The 18,716-nt window shown below is 37.0% G+C and overlaps 1 protein-coding gene across 1 annotated transcript in view; it reads left to right on the top strand.

Moving 5' to 3' along the window:
• The window catches only part of LOC5579861 (scavenger receptor class B member 1), a 214,426-nt gene that overhangs the window by 166,396 nt on the left and 29,314 nt on the right, over positions 1 to 18,716 (top strand). Inside the window, exons 5-6 of the mRNA XM_001664272.3 lie at positions 10,977 to 11,115; positions 11,181 to 11,384. Coding sequence (XP_001664322.3) covers positions 10,977 to 11,115; positions 11,181 to 11,384 — 343 coding nt within the window. The remainder of the gene's footprint in view (positions 1 to 10,976; positions 11,116 to 11,180; positions 11,385 to 18,716) is intronic.

Genomic DNA, 18,716 nt, shown 5'->3' with positions numbered 1-18,716 from the left:
CTTCAATCTGTACCCTTTCTTGTAGATTGGGCGTATGAGGCCATCTCTCCCTTACCTTCAGAAGTACTCGATATATCGACTGGTAAATCTGCTCACTTCCCGGCTTGAGAAGCTCGACCGGGATCTCGTTCTTCCCAGCAACCTTACAGTTCTGCAGCTCACTGATAGCCTTTTCAAGCTCTCCTATGGTCTCCTATGGTAGGTCCACAGTTTGATCGTCATCATCAATATTCATCCTGTTCCTAGCAACATTTCCATTTTCACAGTTCAACAAACTGCTGAAAGTACTCCTTTCACCTAGCAGCCACCGCTGTTTTTTTCGGTCAGCAAATTCCCTTCTCAATCAATGCACATGGCGGGATCTTGTACGGTATTGTACCGCGCGCCATTGAACGTTGCATGAAATCTCCGCATATCGTTCCGATTCATGCTATCTTGAGCTTCAGCTATCACACTTTCCTCGTGCTGCCTTTTTTCTGCGGTGGATTCGATTTTCTTCGGCTTTCGCTGCCCTGTACCACTCTTTGTTCAGCCACAAACATACGGCTTCTGGCGACATTCTTCACGTATGTCACTCTCTGGCACTCTTTTTCGAACCAGTCGTTTCGTCTACATCGTTGATCAGTGCCAATCACTTTCCACGCTGTCACAGTATGTTTGCGGATCTTCTTACGTTTTACTGTTGATTGCCATCCCTCTAGAAATTCCACGTTTTGCTCTATCGCCACCGCTGTAGTGGATGTGGTACTTGAATGAGGTGTTGGCGATGGGATCCACCGCTCGGAATTCACGTTATCTGGTTTTAGACTAGCGTAATTTTTGGATATCTGCCACGTGCATACCGACATTCCGCAGTTAACGAGCCAAGAGTCCAACGCGCGAGGTTTTATTCAAAGTTCTCTCATTCCAAGATATGTAAGAGTTTCCAATCGTTGTCGTTTACTCGTTGCCGCGGGTCTGTTGCCGTTAAATCAATCCGCTTGTTCTACTTTTGGGTTTCTTGGATAATGAAGATTCTTCGATCCAAAGGATCCATGATTGCACTACAAAGTACAAAAATTCAATGAAGCAGATGTCAAAGAAAAATTGCAAATAAAACAGCTGTGTGTTTTTATTTTATTCGATTTGTAGATTTTAACGGCACATGCTCCATTTTCACTTGGGCCTTAATTGACCCTGGCTGTTGAGTTGAGCATGTGTTAGTGCTATCCTTCGAAACAGTTTTGCTCGCCCAGTACTATTTTTTAGCAGAAGAAGCATGTAGTCCAGGTTGTTTTGAAATGTGAAGAGTGGGTTTAAAGAACTTTAGAGCCGTTCAATAACATTTTGAACTTCCCTCCAAATAAGGGCTAGTTTCATCATCCGCTGAACTGACTTAGATTTCTCCTCGTTTCTCTGAATCAACTCTGCTTGCGCAAAAATGCACCATTCAAGTGTTCATCGAAGTACTGCTTCCACTTTTCAATCACTCCACCTTCCACTCTTCAATCACCCCACGTTCATTCTTCAAGATGCGTTGAACTTTCCAATAAAGTCTGTTCCACTTAGAATCCGGCCGCACAAAATGAGTGATTTCTCCAAGAGGAAATAACGTCAGAAAACAATGCATCATTTTGCAGCGTTTTTGTAAGGCTTTGAGGGCAAAATCTAAGAAAACATATTTCTCTGCTTTTCTTTTGAGTTTTCCAACTTTTAGATAAATTTCACCTATACCTGATGATCTAGTATATATGCAAGATTTCAATTGATCATCGCATTTAAATCCTATTTATTCGGTTTCTTTTTATTTACTTATTTATTTATTTATCTTCGATATAAAAAAAAAATATCGCACAGAAAAAAGTAACTTATGAACTAATCCTTAACTTGAACACATTTTTGAACATTTCAAAATCAAAAATATCAGCTACTTTGTTGAAACGGGCACAGCAAACCTCTGGAGGATTGTGCATTCCATATGCAGTACGGTGGAAAGGTCGGCGAAAGAATTCAGGTTCACGAGTTGATCTTAGAGGGGCGTGGAAAGGAGTTTACATAGCAAATCGACACAATCAATGCGATCAGTCAAGATATCGAACACGAGCAGAGAAAGATTCGTCTGCTTGATAAGGAGGGCAAATTTATCAGTAAGCATCGATTTTCGTAAGGTGGCAAGTTGGCCCTAACGTAGTGATTACCCGGTAAAACTTCAGATCATTAGCATACAAAGATTTTGGAGATTTAAGCATCGTGCAAAGATCGTTGACGAAAAGCACAAACAGCAAGGGTCCTAGGATACTGCCTTGAGGTATTCCGTATCCAATCTGGAACGGAGCTGAGAGTGTCTCACCAAATTTAACAGAAGAAATGCGTCCAGTGAGATATGAAAAAATCCATTTCGTTAACCAGTCTGGAAATCCCATTCTTTTGAGTTTTTCAACTGCAACAACGTGTGGTACTTTATCGAAAGCTTTAGCAAAGTCAACATACACAGCGTCGACTTGCTGTCTTTTCTCCATTTTTTCCACAAGAGTTGAAGGATAACTCAACATGTTAGTCGTAGTTGATCGCTTCTTCATAAAACAACACGGTCAACAGTAGATATGATATTTTTGACGGACTGATACAATACAGGATGTACTAGGCTTTCGAAGGCTCTTTATTGGTTCGATTCTTCTTCACTTAACTTGATAACATTTTTATTGATTTTCAGAATTTCGATTGCGGTATACTTCAGCTCGAAAAATTTCAGTAAAATATTGTTGATTATTTTAGTATAAACGGAGCCACCTCTCTCCAATGTCAGTTATGATATCTTCCAGATTCTGCTGAATTTGATCAAGCCACGTTCTGTCAGTTTGCTATACTTTCGCCTTTCTTGGTAGATGAAAAGTCTTCGGTGAGTCTCCGAGCAATAAAATGAGCTGTGACAAATCATGTCTGAACAAGGTTTTCCGGCGAAACCAATTAGGCTTATACGTGCAACGTATCAGTTGGTAAACGCTGGGCATGCAGAACAGAAGCTCCAAGCTTGGATTTCCCTTTCTTGGTGGTATACTATTAAAGTTCCGGACTAGCTAACAATCCTCCATACGGTTGCTTGTAGCCAGGCCAGTACCGCGAGGAGATAAGGATAGAAGTTGCAGCAGGAGCAGGATCATGCAATCCAAAATGAATAAAAGCTTCCAAGTTTTGGAGAAGCTTTGAACTCTCAGATTCACTTAAGGTTTTTCCACTTTTTGCAATTGCTCGATTCCCGATGGAGTATCGAGGAAAGTTTAAGCGCAATATAGTTAAAACTAGTTTTTAGTTTCGAACATGCACTTATTAAACAAAAAAAAACAAACGTAAAAACTTGTTCATACACAGAAAAAAATCCGTTCTCGTATCCGTGAACAGCAGACGTGAACTCGTCAACAACAAAAATACACCGTGAACTAGATCATGTTTATGTGACCATTTGTGGTAGTTCATGGTGTATTTTTGACAGTTCACGTTTTTCAGAATTCTTTTTTGAGCGTGTACTGAAGATTGTTTTTAGACACGCTTTTATATTTTATAGTTTATATTTTTAAAAAAAATTCTTGCTCAACATTTTTTGGCGCCCTACGTAAGTTATATGGACATTACATGAATTCTTTTTTTTTGCCTTTGTTAACGAGATTTTTAACTCTGGGCTAGTTCATCTCGAGACCAACTGCTTTACTTCTCTTCCAAATGAAGTCGCCACTGTTACTTTTAAAGTCCGGGATGGGATTCGGTCCCAGTTCCTCGGCGTGTGTTCTAATCGCCATTGGCGTAGGAACAGGGGGGGCCAGGGGGGCCTGGCCCCCTCCAGAATCTTCCAGGCCCCCCCCAGAATTTTTGATGACAATAAAAAAAAAAATAACAATTTTACATGGAGCAGAATCTTCTGAATCAATTTACATAACTTTTGTTATTGATAAAAATCTCTTCAGTAGTTACGTTATTTTATGTTAGAGAGAAAATCTCGCTTGAGTTACACCGCATCAGCGTGGCGGTTCTGAGTTCGTTGAATCATCCCATCCCCGACATAGTCACTTATGACGTAAAAAGTTATAGTGACGACTTCCTTCGGAAGGGAAGTAAAGCCGTTGGTCCCGAGATGAACTAGCCCAGGGCTAAAAATCTCGTTAATAAAGTCAAATCAATCAGTTCGTTGAATCGCGCGACAACCTTAAGCTTAACCGTCCGGCTGTCGTTCAATTGACTGCTGTTAGAACTAGCTTCTCGTTGTATGCGATAAGCGCAATTTTTCGACATCTCAGTTGCAAAAAAAAATACCTTGGTGTAAAAAAGCGTCAATATCCTGGAAATTTGATTTCTAAAATTTCTTTTTTTTTTTCTTAATAACACTGTGGAACACGTTTTTGCCTCAAGCATCTAAATACCACTATTTACTTAATTAAGGGTTGCTGAATCCATTGCCGTTTTCAAAAATATCACAGTGCGTCTAGTTTTTGAGATATTGGCTGTTGAAAATGCAAAATTTGACTATTTCAGCCAACTTGCATGCAAGTTTCCCAGCTTGTATGGCAATTTCTTTGAATAATTTGCCACTGAATTCAAACTTTATGTGTATAACAACACTTATCAGTAAAGTTCATAATACTATCCATGTTCAGAAGTTTGTTTTTGGTGTTTTAGAAAAGTATTATATTTTTTCATATTAGAGAAACAAAAAAAAATTGTATGGAGACTGCAAGCATGTAGAAAAAATCGATTAATAAAAATTTTATCATACAATTTCAACCAAATTATGTGTAAAATGAAAGTTGAAATCCTATTTTGCATGCTTGCTGGATTGGAGCAAAAAAAAGTTTGATAAATCATACTTTAAATCTCATGTAAACATCAATTTAACCAGTGTTTTATACAACTTTGGTGACCTGTAGCTAAAAATTGTGACGTGCAGGAACATTTCTGAGAACGGCATAAGATTCAGCGGCCCCAAATCTACTAGAGACACATAATTTAATCCTTGAGACACGCAAAAATGTAATTTTTGTTACGCTGTGTAATCCAAATAATTCTGTTTCAGTATAAAGCAAGTGAATATGCACTGTTTTTGTTTTTTTTTAGGATACCCTGTTCGAGGTGTCCGGTGATTTCTTTTATCCTCATAAATTTCGGCATAGCCAAGTTTTCTTCAGATAAATGAAAGAAATTTAACCTGGTGTGAAATGTAACAAAATCGACCATATTGTTTTATTCCAGCAATAAATTCTCTCTTTGATTTTGATTTATTTTTTTTAAGTATTCTCGCATGAATAAATTCATTGCTTAAACAATATTTTTTCAAGAAATCTTATAATTTCTAGCAAATATTTAAAAAAAACTCTTAGATGTTCTTTATACAATTTCAGTGGCTTCAGAAATTTTGCAAATATCTTGGAAATTAGTCAAATAATATTGTGGGACTTGTTCATCCTTTCAAAACAAGTCTTCCTATTGGACATCCATTCCTGCCCTGTCCATGTCTACTTTTTATTAACAAATTGATTCCGAAATATGTTCTCAGATTTACCTAAAATATGTTACCCAATCTTTCAAAAGTTCAGTTTTCCCTCACAATTTCTCCAAAAAATAATTGATTCTGTCAAATCTAATACTGAGGTATTTCGCTGAAAATTCTACTAGAAATTCTTCTGCGAATTTTTGTAGTTTTCACAAAATTGTTATTACAATTTTTTTCGCGAAGTTCATCAAAGTCCTTAAGAAATGTTTCCAAAATCTGTCACAAATTACGTCAAAAATTCTTCTATGTTTTTTTTTCTTGAAATGTTGACTCAAATCCCCAGATTGGAAAAAAAAACATTGATTTTAAAAATGTCTCTTGCCTTCGAATCTTCAGAGGAAATTTGTTGAAAAACCCTAGACAAACTTAAGCTTTCGAAACTAGCATAGCGGTAAAAGAATTTGTAGAGAAACATGTAGCAAAATAACTGAGAATGGGGAAAGCATTTTTTAAGATATTCATGAAGAAATTTGTATTGATCTTCCTTAACACACTTCTTTAAAAATAATGTATTTGATAGTGTGTCAGAGTCCATTTTTTGTTCCACCCTCGAACTTCTAGATGTTTTCTGGCAGAATTCTAGAAAATCAGAAGTCAAGAAAGAATAGATTTCAAGGATAATATCTAATGAAGATCCGAAGGAACTTCTTGATAAGTTTTGTGTTTTATTTTTAAATTCATTAGAAAGGTTTAAATTATCATGTAATTGCACCTCTAGAGAAAAGATTATAAATTATCTCTCAATGTATCATTGCCCATCTACTGTTGCACCAGCTTCAATATTTTGTTTTTATCCTTCCTTCACATGATGCTTTGAGAAACTTCGTACAGAAATCTTTCCATACTCCAAAAAACAACATTTTGAAGAATCTTAAAACGGTAAATTGTAAGCGTTTTAAAAAAATACATAATTCTTATACATATACATATACGTTCCTGATTTCTGAGAGTCGATCAGGAATTCCTCAACAAATTTTCAAAGTAATGTTAAAGTTTCCCCTAAGATTTAAATTCATTAAATTCTTACATTATGAATTTTACCACATTACACCTTTGGTAATGTTTTAAAAATATAATCATCAATAAAATCAATAAAAAGTCCATCTGTTTCAACAACAATCATTTTCTATTAAAAAAGACTATGAAAAAATAACAAGATTGTTTGTAGTAAATTCGACAAGGACCACCTAAGCTTTTCTGTGAGGTTACATTGTCAACAAGTTAAAGAATTCTTAAATTCTTGCATTTTACGGCAGGAATAAGGTATTTTTTTCCGAATTATATTTAAGCTACAATTATTAAAAAATACCAACAAAGTTTTTTCAAACCTTTTTTTTGTAAGTGTTTCCTTAGGAATCTAAGGAATTTGTATAGCAATCTCTAAAGATATGGATATATTTTTGGAGTAATTTTTGAACCAAAACATTATTTATAACAGAAGCCTGAGATTACAATTCGGAAAAAAATGGTGTTATTTCTAAAACCCAAAAAATAGTTGTTGTAGAAGTTTTTTGTGAAGTTCAAGAAGGAATTGCAAAATCTTAGTAAATCTGATGAAAATTTCTTCAAAAAATTCCCCAAAAAAATCGTTAGTGCAGTTTAACGAAATAAGTTTTCGGAAAATACTTAGATAAATCTCTGTTATTTTTTTCGGAAGAATCTTACGGAAACAATAATATAATTCTGTAAGAATAAATTACGTGCCTATTCTCTGAGTATTTTCACGGAAGAGTTTTTGAAAGAACAGTTGAACGTATTCCGCTAGGAATTTTATAAATTGTTAGAATAATTCAAACATTTCGTAATTTATGAACAAAAAAAATCGAGACAGTTTTTTACGGAATATTGCTCATTGATTTTAGAGAATTCCAAAAAAAATAATTATCTGTGAAAAAATGCAGACAGATCTGCGGAAAACTTCTTTAAGAAATCATGATTAACATTTTTCCAATTGAATTATTTTTAATTGCTAATGGAATTCTTGTGGAATATTACGAGGAATCCTTAGAGTAACACGTGGAAGAATTTATGCAGGAAGTCTGGAAAATTTTTGCTGAGATTTTTTCAAACAATCCTGCAGAGGAGATTTTGGAAGTTTATAAAAGCAAAATTATAAAAACTGTAGGCGAACTCTTTGAAAAATTCGTGGAATGAATCCTTGCTTTGTACTATTTTCTGGGAGAAATCTTCAGTAATTCCTGAAAATCCTTAACAAGTTGCTAATGAACAACTGCAGGATATTTTAAACTAACAATTGGTATTTATACGTAATAAGTGCGTAGAGAACCTTACAGGAGAAATTATTAACATAATTTCTAAAACATACTCTGGCGGAAAAGAAAATGGGTTTGGCCAAAACTAGTGTTGTCACCTTAATCGATGAAATGTGTAATCTGAATATGATATTTGGCGTTTTTATTGTTCCAGAAGGAATTATTCACATATTACATAGCTCTTTTTAAATAATTGTTTTCACCTTTTTTCTCTTAGATATGCAATCAAACTTGGCTGAAAACACAAATTTTGTTTGTATTTAACCGAGATTGACCAAAATGTGTATGAAGAGTGAATAAATATGTTCTAAATAAACTGTGTATAAAGAATATCGTCAATATATATATTTATATATAAATTTTGAATTATTCAAATAGCTCTAAGTTGAAAATCAGCAAATTGCTGCAAAAAAAATAACGTTTGCTTTAAGATGTAACGATGTTATTTGATCTGCAATATTCGAAATGGTGGCGATATAACGCAACAAGAGTGGTTTTCATGTTCAAAATATTCAAAATTACTAAAGTGTAATAATAATAAAACTTTAATACTAAAACTTTAACCAAATATTTTTCCATCTTCATGCTCGATTAAAGTGTTGATCCATAAGCTTACAGATAGTGCATAACTTTGGGGAAATATTGCATTCCTAAAATATGAATTTTGTGCTTTATTTTATTACAACATTTTTATATTTTTTGACTTCAGTCAATTTGAATTTTAGTTCAATTCCAATCAAAGAACATAATAATATAATTAGGATTTTTTGACCTAGAGTATTCAAAATTATTACGTGAAGGCTACATTAACTGTACACACCTAGAAACAGTACATCAGAAGCCACTTGCTAGTGTTATAAAAGCATCACTTAAACAAGGATTCCACTGTTCGTAACGGGTCCCTATACTGTTATCTCCAGACAATAAATTCAATACCTAACTTATAACTGATCTCTGTTGTGTCGACTCACCGTAAAATGTCGGTTTTATATCCAGCACTGTCACCCGATCAGAGGAAAAGAATGAGCCTATAACAATCACATATCAAACTGAGCTGTAATACCTTGATTATGATTGACTAGCTACTATTTGGATAAGTATGAAGACTTTTAAAGATCATATTAAGCTATCATAACATAATTAGCTATTGACAAGCTATTCCATTCATTTTTTCTTGATAAGATATTATTGAGAGTGAAGGTTGTATTATAATTTACAAATCTTTTTATGGTATTACAAACAATTCAATTCTTCTCAATAACTTATTGAGCTCTTGAAGACGCTTACCAATGTTTTGTAATGCATTCAGTATTAAAAACTTCAAATCATTATTGCTCATTTCTTATTTATTAAAATTTTTGAAGGGCAAATTTTAGCTTGTCGATATTTAATATTAATAGCTGGATATGGTATAACTTTGCCATGCTTTTCCGCTCGGGAATCCAGCATGCACTCTCTACTCCGTTTGAATATGGGTGTTAAATGTGAACTTGGACTCGCAACCGCAAGCTCCACCCGTTCAATAAAAGCACTCATTTGAGTCGGATTGTCCTTGCCCGTTTGACATCCGAGTTTTATCCGGTATTGTAAATATAGTCATCAGCGGTCAGAGTAATCAAAATCCATTTCCAAGAGCAGCACAAAAATGGCGACGACAGCCCAGGCGGAAGATGTGCAAATGTAGGGAGTTCTAGGGTGACGGTGAGCCACCTTTTGCTTCGAGGACCCCCAAGGCAAGAAAGATCATTAGGAAAGTGTGCATTGTGAATACGCGAACGGCGATGATGCATCACCGGGGACTGCAATTTGTAAGCTGGGTGACGGATTGCAGTCTGTGGGTTGTTGAGTGGTGAGAGCTTGCGAATATTTTAAATGCAACAGATTCAACCTGAATCCGAATTGTCTTTTATTGAACGAGAAATATTCGCGTGGAACTTGCTTCAATGTAAATAAAATATCATATGCAACAATGTTTTTTTGTTTTTTTTTTTTTTTGTCAAAGACCTAGCTAGGTTTTCTGTGGAGGAGATTCGAAAGATCTCAAGAGTTCATCCACGAATTTCATGCAAAAAAGAGCATGCTTGACACTCTTCACACTATTTTTGGAAGATTATCATAAACATTACATGAGACATGTAATGTTTATGATAATCTTCTGAAGGATTTCAATGCAAATTTGCAAAAAGGAACGTTAAACACGACTTAGATTATTAACCCGTATAGGCATGAGTGAAAGCAAAAATACTGAAACCCTCACCGCTCAGCGAATTTTTAACGGATTCAAATGATTTTTTGTCAGTTCACTAGCCCACATACCTAGTTTCTAGAAGTGGCCAGAGGAACTCGGAAATATTCTTGTGGCCGGAGTTATTCCGGTGAGTCACTGCAGGTCAAGTCGGGTAAAAAAGAGCTATTTTTGGGACAAACCAAATTACCTTTGTTTATTTGCAATGACAATCATTTTATTTTGCATAAATCATTAAGATCTGATGTTCAACATTATAAATTAAGAGTTTTGAAGCGTTCAAAATATACCGGATATGGCCATTCGGACGTAATGCCCGGAAGAACCGTTGGATACTAAACCGTTTCAATTCTAGAAAAGTAGACATCAAATATAAGTGTGCACTAAAATGCCTTCCCATGAGCTTTACACAGATGGTCAGATATAAGTTATTAAACTTTATCGTGAGTTTGAGGCGTCCCGGAACCCGAAAATGGTCATTTGTAGGATTAATCAAAATCAAAACTCATAGTTATCTAATTCAATCGTTTCTCAAAAGGTTTACACTGATGTAATTGTTTTAAAATTCAGCCATGTAGTGGCCACATTATAGCCGATTTCGGAAAATATCTGTGACATGAAATTTGCCTCCCTTCAGGGGCACAAACGCACAGCATTCTTCTCACTCGACTCGACCCAGTGATCCACCGGAATAATTCCCATTACATGAATATTTCCGCGTTCCTCTGTCCACTTCTAGATACTAGATATGTGTGCCAGTACATTGAAAAAAAAAATCATTTGAATCCATTGAGAATTCGCTTAGCGGCGAGGGTATGGGAATTTTTGCTTTCACTCAGGCCTATACGAGTTAATAATATTAACTTAATATTGTCTAATCATACGAATCGTACATTTCACTTTCCGATCTAATTTTTATTTTCCTCTATTTTTGTTTCAGAGAAGATATGGAAAAAGTGAATATAAAGTTCCATGACAACTACACTGTAACATATCAGCACAAAAAAATCTTACAATTTGTTCCTGAACTGAGCGTAGATAAGAACCAACGAATAACGACACCAAATATTCCACTGCTGGTAAGTGAATCGTCTGTCATTTAGGTATGTGACAAATTTACTGATAATCCCTCCCAATTTGTCAGACCATTTCCACCCAGAGCAAGCATTTGGGCTACTTCCTGGCGAAGACCATCTCGCTAGTCCTGACGGCGACCAAGTACAAGCCGTTCATCTCGCTGACTGCCGACGAGTTGGTGTTTGGCTACGACGACACACTCGTGAGCCTCGCGCATCGATTTTACCCTCGAAATCGACGGCCTATGTCAAAAATGGGTCTGCTGAACGGGGTAAGTACCGGTCGAAAGCCCAGCCAAGTAGTGCACCGAACGCAAATACGAGACCAAATGTCATCCCGCATTTAATGACGAAATCCACAGCATCGCTTCGCCATGTCGTCCTCGCGCTCGCGCCATGTTTCCTTCTTCTACTTCTTTTGCAGGGACACGCCATTCCAGGATGAGCGAGGCCCTGATGCCCGAAAGGACGTCTTCATAGTCATCACAATACATAACCTGGTCAATCTCAGCATCATCATCATTCGCATGCATCGACTCGGTTCCAATGTGGTATCATTTTGTGCTTCAGCTTCATATGTAGATCAACACTATTTGAATCGTAGACTGTTAGTTGAACATTTCTTTCTTTTCCTTGTAGCCTGTCTTAGCATCTAGCTGCACTGAATCCTTTATCTACATAACTTTTCTATAACATTCGAGAGTGATTTAGATCTGAAGACAATATTATAGAGTTCTGAACTCGTTACGTTTGTGGATCGAATTTGTATTCCAAGTAGCTCTTGGATAATTTGTTGTACCGTAAAACGGGGTAACTTTGATAGTTTTTTCGAAGAAAACTTCAATATTTATGCATGCTGTTTCAAAGGATTACAATTTATATTTTTAAAACAAATGACATCCTAGCTATCGATTGCACTTGATAGATAGCCAAAAGATTTATTCTGAATGGATATATTATCTTTCATATAATCGAAAGTCGGTTTTCTGTTTTGGGGTAACTTTGATAATGGAGTATAAATCGAACAAAATGGAATGAATTACGGAACATTTATAGGGCGTTGCATACCTCTAGGCGTTTAACGCTATATGGAAATTTCTGACTTAGATTACAAAAATAGTCCCAGTTTGTAAAAATGGTTTTCGCTAAGAGATTTGAGACCGAATTCATGTTGTACTATAACCACATACTCTGTGCTATAACTAGGCTGTCATGGATAAGTGACGAACTCATTATGACTTTATCAAATAGTGATCGTAGAACAGATTGTTTGTAAGCGTTGCAAAACTGCTAAAATCTTGTAAATTTTTAATATTTGCGTATAAATCTTCAAATGAACTTGATTCCAACGAAAATAGCTTTGACATGAAGTGTCATACTAATACTCCTTACTTTTGCATTCGTTGTTCTTAACTGATTGACAGAAACTTCATTATTCCGTTTAATTTGTAGTGGGTCTCGTACTATCAAAGTTCCCCCTTTTACGGTACTGAAATCTTGTTAGACGCCCGGGTACCAATTTTAACCATCTAATACCCAAATTTTTATTTTCGATTTAAGTATTATTTTTCGTTATCTAAAATCGTTCTGAACACGTTTTGGGCATTTATTTATTTTTATTCACAAATTTTTAAATTTGTGATTTTTGATTTTTATAATTTTTATTTTTGAACATCCCTACCTTTTTTTCATTTTTTCTTGAAGCCTTTTCTAGTTGTTGATTTTTGGCAATAATAAAAATTTAAATTGTTACGGTATTTTTAAACATATTAAATTTTTATTTTTTTTTTCGGAGCGTATTTTATTTTCCGTGTAACTAACGGAAAAACAGGTTTGAAATTATTTTAATACCACCAGGCTCTTCGTTTGTGATAGGTTAATCGTAGAAAAATATAAAAGGTACGATTTTTTATATTACACGTTAAATGAAGCCCAGGCATTTGTAGGTTATATAAGAATGCAATTTTTCAAACAATTTCTAAAAATACAAAAAAGTTTCAAAAGTCATAAAAAACTTTTCTTATATGCGTGTTATGAGTCAAGGTATAAGCCAAAAATAAAATCATTTTGATTTGCGAGCTACGAAAAAATACACAAAATTCCAAAGTGTACCCCGTCTAAAGGCGGGGTTGGGTATTAGAGGCTTAATCTGTTTAAACACTTGTGAAACTAATTCAAAACAGCCTCTGTTTGAACAAAAGCTTTGCATAGCTACCAATAGGGTAATGACCAGTGCTGTTGAATGTCAAAAATTTGGAAAAATTAAAATGCTCATAGCACCCTCCTATGCAAAATATCACATCAGCACATAAAGCCAATCGATTGTAGTTTCGAAATGGTTGCCGGAAAAACGATTTTCCGATGATTTTCCACGGGGATTGATATTATTAGCAATATTCAATTGTCAAAGTCACGTGAAATTCATGACATTTAACAGCTTATTTTGATATTTTGATATTGTTAGCGTAACAGTTGGCGCCAGCGGCAAAAAGTACAGACAACAACCTATCGAACATTCGATTTCTCTCGCCGGCCGCCGAGCGGCGACACTGATGTTTGTATTCCACTCACTGATCGCGCTACGCTGGATTCTCAAATTTCTTAAACTTCAAACACAAGCGCATGGAAAAATGGTAGTCGAGAACTGTCAAAACGTATTGAAAATCATAAACAACGTAAATTACTGGCAATTAGGAAACTGGATCGAAAAAGTAGTGATTAGAAATCAAGCGTAATATGCATACATAACTTTTTGTGTTTAGTTCATTTTCCATGCTTCCATGAAAGCACTCTTTGCTTCAGAATTTCGATTTTACTACCACTGAAAAAGAGCCATCTGTTGCCTGTTCAGTTTTAAATATCGCCCTATTGTTCAGCTTATAAGTATCTAATTATAGCAACTTTACCCCACTTAAGCCTATTTATTATTATTTATTTAGTTAATCATCCTCATTCTCGTTTACGGCGGATCCAACATTCGTTCGAAGCCTATTCGTTCGAACCCATGGCCCACTTGATATTGCTGGCGAAAACGGGAATGCAAAACGATTCGATTCCATTGAAAGAATACAAAGAACGTAAACAAGAATAGGGGTGAATATCTTAACAGATACCATTGAATCAACAATGTCATGCCTCAATACACGGTTCGTGGCTGCATCTAAGTACAGGTATGTTCAGTTTTTATCTACAGAGTTGGCAATTTTCAGTTGACAAAAACGGAACCGTGATGAAATCTGAATAATTTTTTTAGAAAAAATATTTTACGGATCTGAAAATAATATTGCAGTTCCAACAGAAAAATACACATTTTCAGCATATGCATGCACATTATTGATGTTTAAGACGTGTCAGATAAATGTTGATTATTCATTCGTACAGGCTCGTACTCAATAAAATTTAATTGCAAACATGAATTTAAAAAATATGATACTTAATTAAATTTATCCTACGAGGCTTGCTGAGTTGGATAATTACGACGAGTGTTGTAAAAATCGAGTTCTGCAACGAGTTATGTACAACATTTTTTGCATCTTCGTATTCCACTTGAGGGTAGCAGACCAAAGGGGCTATTGCTGTTCTCATTTTTTCTTGAAAGTTCAGAAAATTTTACGCTAACTTTCAAATTTCCGCGATGTATTCCATTAGATTTTTATTTTATTTTTTAAATCATGACTTTTGAACAGCTCAACCGATTATCAATCTTTTTTTATTTAATTTGTCAGCAAACGTGGAATTTTCTGAACTTTCAAGAAAAAATGAGAACAGCTGATTTGTTTTTTTTTTCATGTAAAAAAAACTTTTTTTTGTGAAATTTTATATTTTTCTTGAAAATTCATCTTTAGCATTCATTTTGTCCAAAAAAATTGGAAATCGGTCAAGCGGTTCAAAAGTTATGATTTTTTATAAATAAAAATTTTGCAAAGTCGCGATTTTTCTGGTCACTTTATTTCGGAAATGGTCACCCTAATCAAAAAATCCAAAAACACGTGTATCCTTATTTCGGAAAATGAACAAAATATCAAATTTTCATGGAATTCTATGACCCACTAGATCGGTTTTTCATGGAATGGCTGATGTAATCTGTCAAACTTGGGTAACGAATTAGAACAGGTCACCAGTTTGAGCTTCACTAAATACATCGCTTTATTTCGTCTTTGCTATAAAGGTTACCGCTTCTACTTACATGATAGAAGAACTGGAGTTCATTTTCAGGCATATCCCGTATAAAAAAGAACTGAGCATTGACTGAACATATATAACTGTCAGATTTGCATCAAACATGTTGTAAAACAAAAGCAGGGATCTCTCTCATATTAAAATAATCACAATCTCGAATTATCGCTAGGACGCGGCCAAAGCAACTCTCTGCTGTTGAAGGATGCATCAATATTGTCTAACAGTTCAAATGAGAGCAGGCCGTTAGACCAAATGTCGTTAGGACGAATGTCGTTAGGCCAAAATCGATTAGGCCGGATGCTGTTAGGCGAAAGGGTGGCTAGGCCAACATTACATTTGACTACTTATCTCATTCCTTAGGGATTTTTAATTCTTTTATACGAATGCTGTTCTTTCTAGTTATATTTCACAGCGGAGATAATGCCAATTATCCTGTCCTAACAACAAACAACCCCATCGATCTAAAAACTCAAGCTCCTTATGATCCATTAGAACAATCGACCTTTTTCGCCCTAATGACCCTTTCGGCCTAACGGCATTCAACCTAATAGTCTTCGGCTTATCGGCATACGGCCTAACAGCATTTGGCCTAACAGGATAGAACCCACCTGTTATCGCCAGGACGTGGCACAAGCAACTCTCAACTATTGAAGGATACGTCAATGTTGTTCAACAGTTCAAGTTAAGTTTGAAAACTCTGATTGTATAGCAAGCGAGAAGAAGACAACCGTCATTAAATGGTATAGGACTTGAGTCTTACAAGAAATGTGCTCAACATTAAAAAATGTCAAACACCTAATCTTGATGTATTTAAAAACCTTTTGGCTTGCTTCAAAATAAGTCTTTAGTTCTTATTCCAAGCATTAAAAAAAATAAAAAAAATTCAAATTGTGTGTGTTGGTAAAAACGGAATAATTTGTTGAAGAAAGTGGAACGTGGCAAAATCAGAACGTGACTAAAACGGAACAGAGCTGTATCCTACGTTCTGCCCCACACTCGCCAAATCACTGTGCCCTTGACTCGCTCCACGCCTTTTTGTACCAACCGGATTCGAATCTAACATCATCTAAGCAGGGTAGCTATCTGGCATTCTTGCAACATGCCCTGCCCATCGTATCCTGCGGGGTACAAAGTGTTCAGATTAAATGTGGTCGAACCAACGAGGGTACCTGGTTCGCCGTAGAATTGGGTGAGCTCGTGATTCAACCTTCGCCGCCACATACCGTTTTTTTGCATACCGTCAAATATTGTCCGTGGCAACCAACGTTCGTAGACTCCAAGTTCTTGCAGGTTCTCCTCGAGCAGTCTACGTTTCATGCCCGTAGAGGACTACAGTTCATTTGAGCATTTTGTACATGGTACATTTGATGTGGGGAGGAATCTTTTTGACCGCAACTTCTTGCCTTGAACGCATTCACCACCAGTCCAACTTTCTCTGGCTAGCGTTTCAAACGGGTGTACGGGTGCAAACAAATTGACTGGATCTCGTGAAAATCGTACCCCGGGTTTAAGCCCGCCTCTCCGCTAACACCTTCTAGCGCGATATTCAACAACATACACGAAAGACCATAGCCTTGTCGTAATCCCCGGCGTGATTCAAACAAACTGGATTGTTTACCTGGAATCTCCACGCAATGTTGCACACTTTAGTTGCCTTTATCAGTCACGTGAGCTTCCCAGGCAAGCGTTCTCTTTCATGATTTTCCATAGCTCTACGCGATCAATACTGTCGTATGCCGCCTTGAAATCGATGAAAAGGTGATGCGTTGGGACCTGGTATTCACGACATTTTTGGAGGATTTGCCGTAGAGTAAAGATCTGGTCCGTTGTCGATCGGCCGTCAACGAAGCCGGCTTGATAACTTCCCACGGACTCGTTTACTACAGGTGACAGACGACGGAAGATGATCTGGGATAATACTTTGTAGGCCGCATTTGGAATGGTGATCAATCGAAAGTTCTCACAGTCTAACTTGTCACCTTTCTTGTAGATGGGGCATATTACCCCTTCCTTCCACTCCTCCGTTAGCGGTTCTGTTTCTCAGATTGTGCCTATCAGCCGGTGCAAACAAATGGCCAGCCTCTCTGAGCCCATCTTTATGAGTTCAGCTCCGATACCATCCTTACCATCAGCTTTATTGTTTTTGAGCTGGTGAATGGCATCCTTAACCTCCCTGGCTGGTTGGTTTCCATCCTCCGCAGTACTGACGAAGGCATTTCCTCCGTTGTCCCGTCCTTCATTGCATGTGCTCTCAGCGCCATTCAGGTGTTCGTCAAAGTGCTGGTTCCACCTTTTGATCACCGCACGCACGCTCGTCCGTCAAGATGCTCCCATCCTCATCCCTGCACATCTCGACTCGTGGCACGAAGCCGTTGCGGGATGCGTTGAGCTTCTGATAGAACTTACGTGTTTCTTGAGACTGGCACCTCCTCACACTCCGTCTCCTCCAGGAGACGTTTTTTCTCCAGAAAGAGCCGGAACTGCTGTTGCCGTTTCCTTCTATAACGTTCCACGTTCTGTCGGGTCCCTTGCTGCAGCATGACTGCCCGCGCTGCATTTTTCTCCTCCAAAATCTGCCTACATTCCTCATCGAACCAATCATCCTGTCGACTCCGTCCCACGTACCCGACTTTGCTCTCAGCTACATTATTGATGGCTGCTTTCACTGTTCTTTTACAGTCCTCAAGAGGAACTTCATCCAACTCACCCTCTTCCGGTAATGCAGCCTCGATGTGCTGCGTGTATAGGTCATACCGGGGCGGTCGTCGGTACCCTACGTTGTTAACAACAGAGAGTTTTGGGCGCAGTTGCCAAAAATAACGTGCGTTTCTTTTTATATCTCCATTTTTCGTGGTGGGTAATGAATTCGGTTTAGCTGACGTAATACAGCATTTCATACTCAGCCGCTGGATGCCAGAACAGACGCAGTTTGAGCCGCACCTTCTGGTGTACAGACGCTCGGAACGTACTTCCTCACTCTAGCTGATGTCAGAAGGGCAACAGTGCTCAACCAGTACGCAACCCTTAGCTAGTGGTCTTTGTCACCGTTTGACCCGTGGATGCGTGAGAAAGGAACTTGTGTGAACCAGAGCTGTGTTGGTCGCTTGTCGACTCACCGTTTTGCAGCCCTTACGGTTATCCAAACAAGATTGCTATCGGTTATCCAAAACATTCCTTGAGTATAGGCCTTCTACAGGCATAACCAAAGATCTCTCTGAAATCAAGGAATCAAGTTCATCCTCTTGCAGATTCTATATATGTGTATTAATTTGGTGTTCATAAGCTTTAGAAAGTGATGACGCTTTTACTGCCCATAAAGGCGCATAACTGTCCCATATGGAATTAATAGGCATTGAGAAAACAGCGTTCAAAGTTTGAAGTTCGCATTTTCATACAAATGTTTATAATTTTATAGTAAGTTTTTG

This window comes from Aedes aegypti, chromosome 2, assembly GCF_002204515.2.
Source record: "Aedes aegypti strain LVP_AGWG chromosome 2, AaegL5.0 Primary Assembly, whole genome shotgun sequence".
In the NCBI taxonomy this organism is placed as follows: domain Eukaryota; kingdom Metazoa; phylum Arthropoda; class Insecta; order Diptera; family Culicidae; genus Aedes; species Aedes aegypti.
Note: the sequence above shows the minus strand (reverse complement) of the source record. Positions and strands in the feature narration are given on the sequence as shown.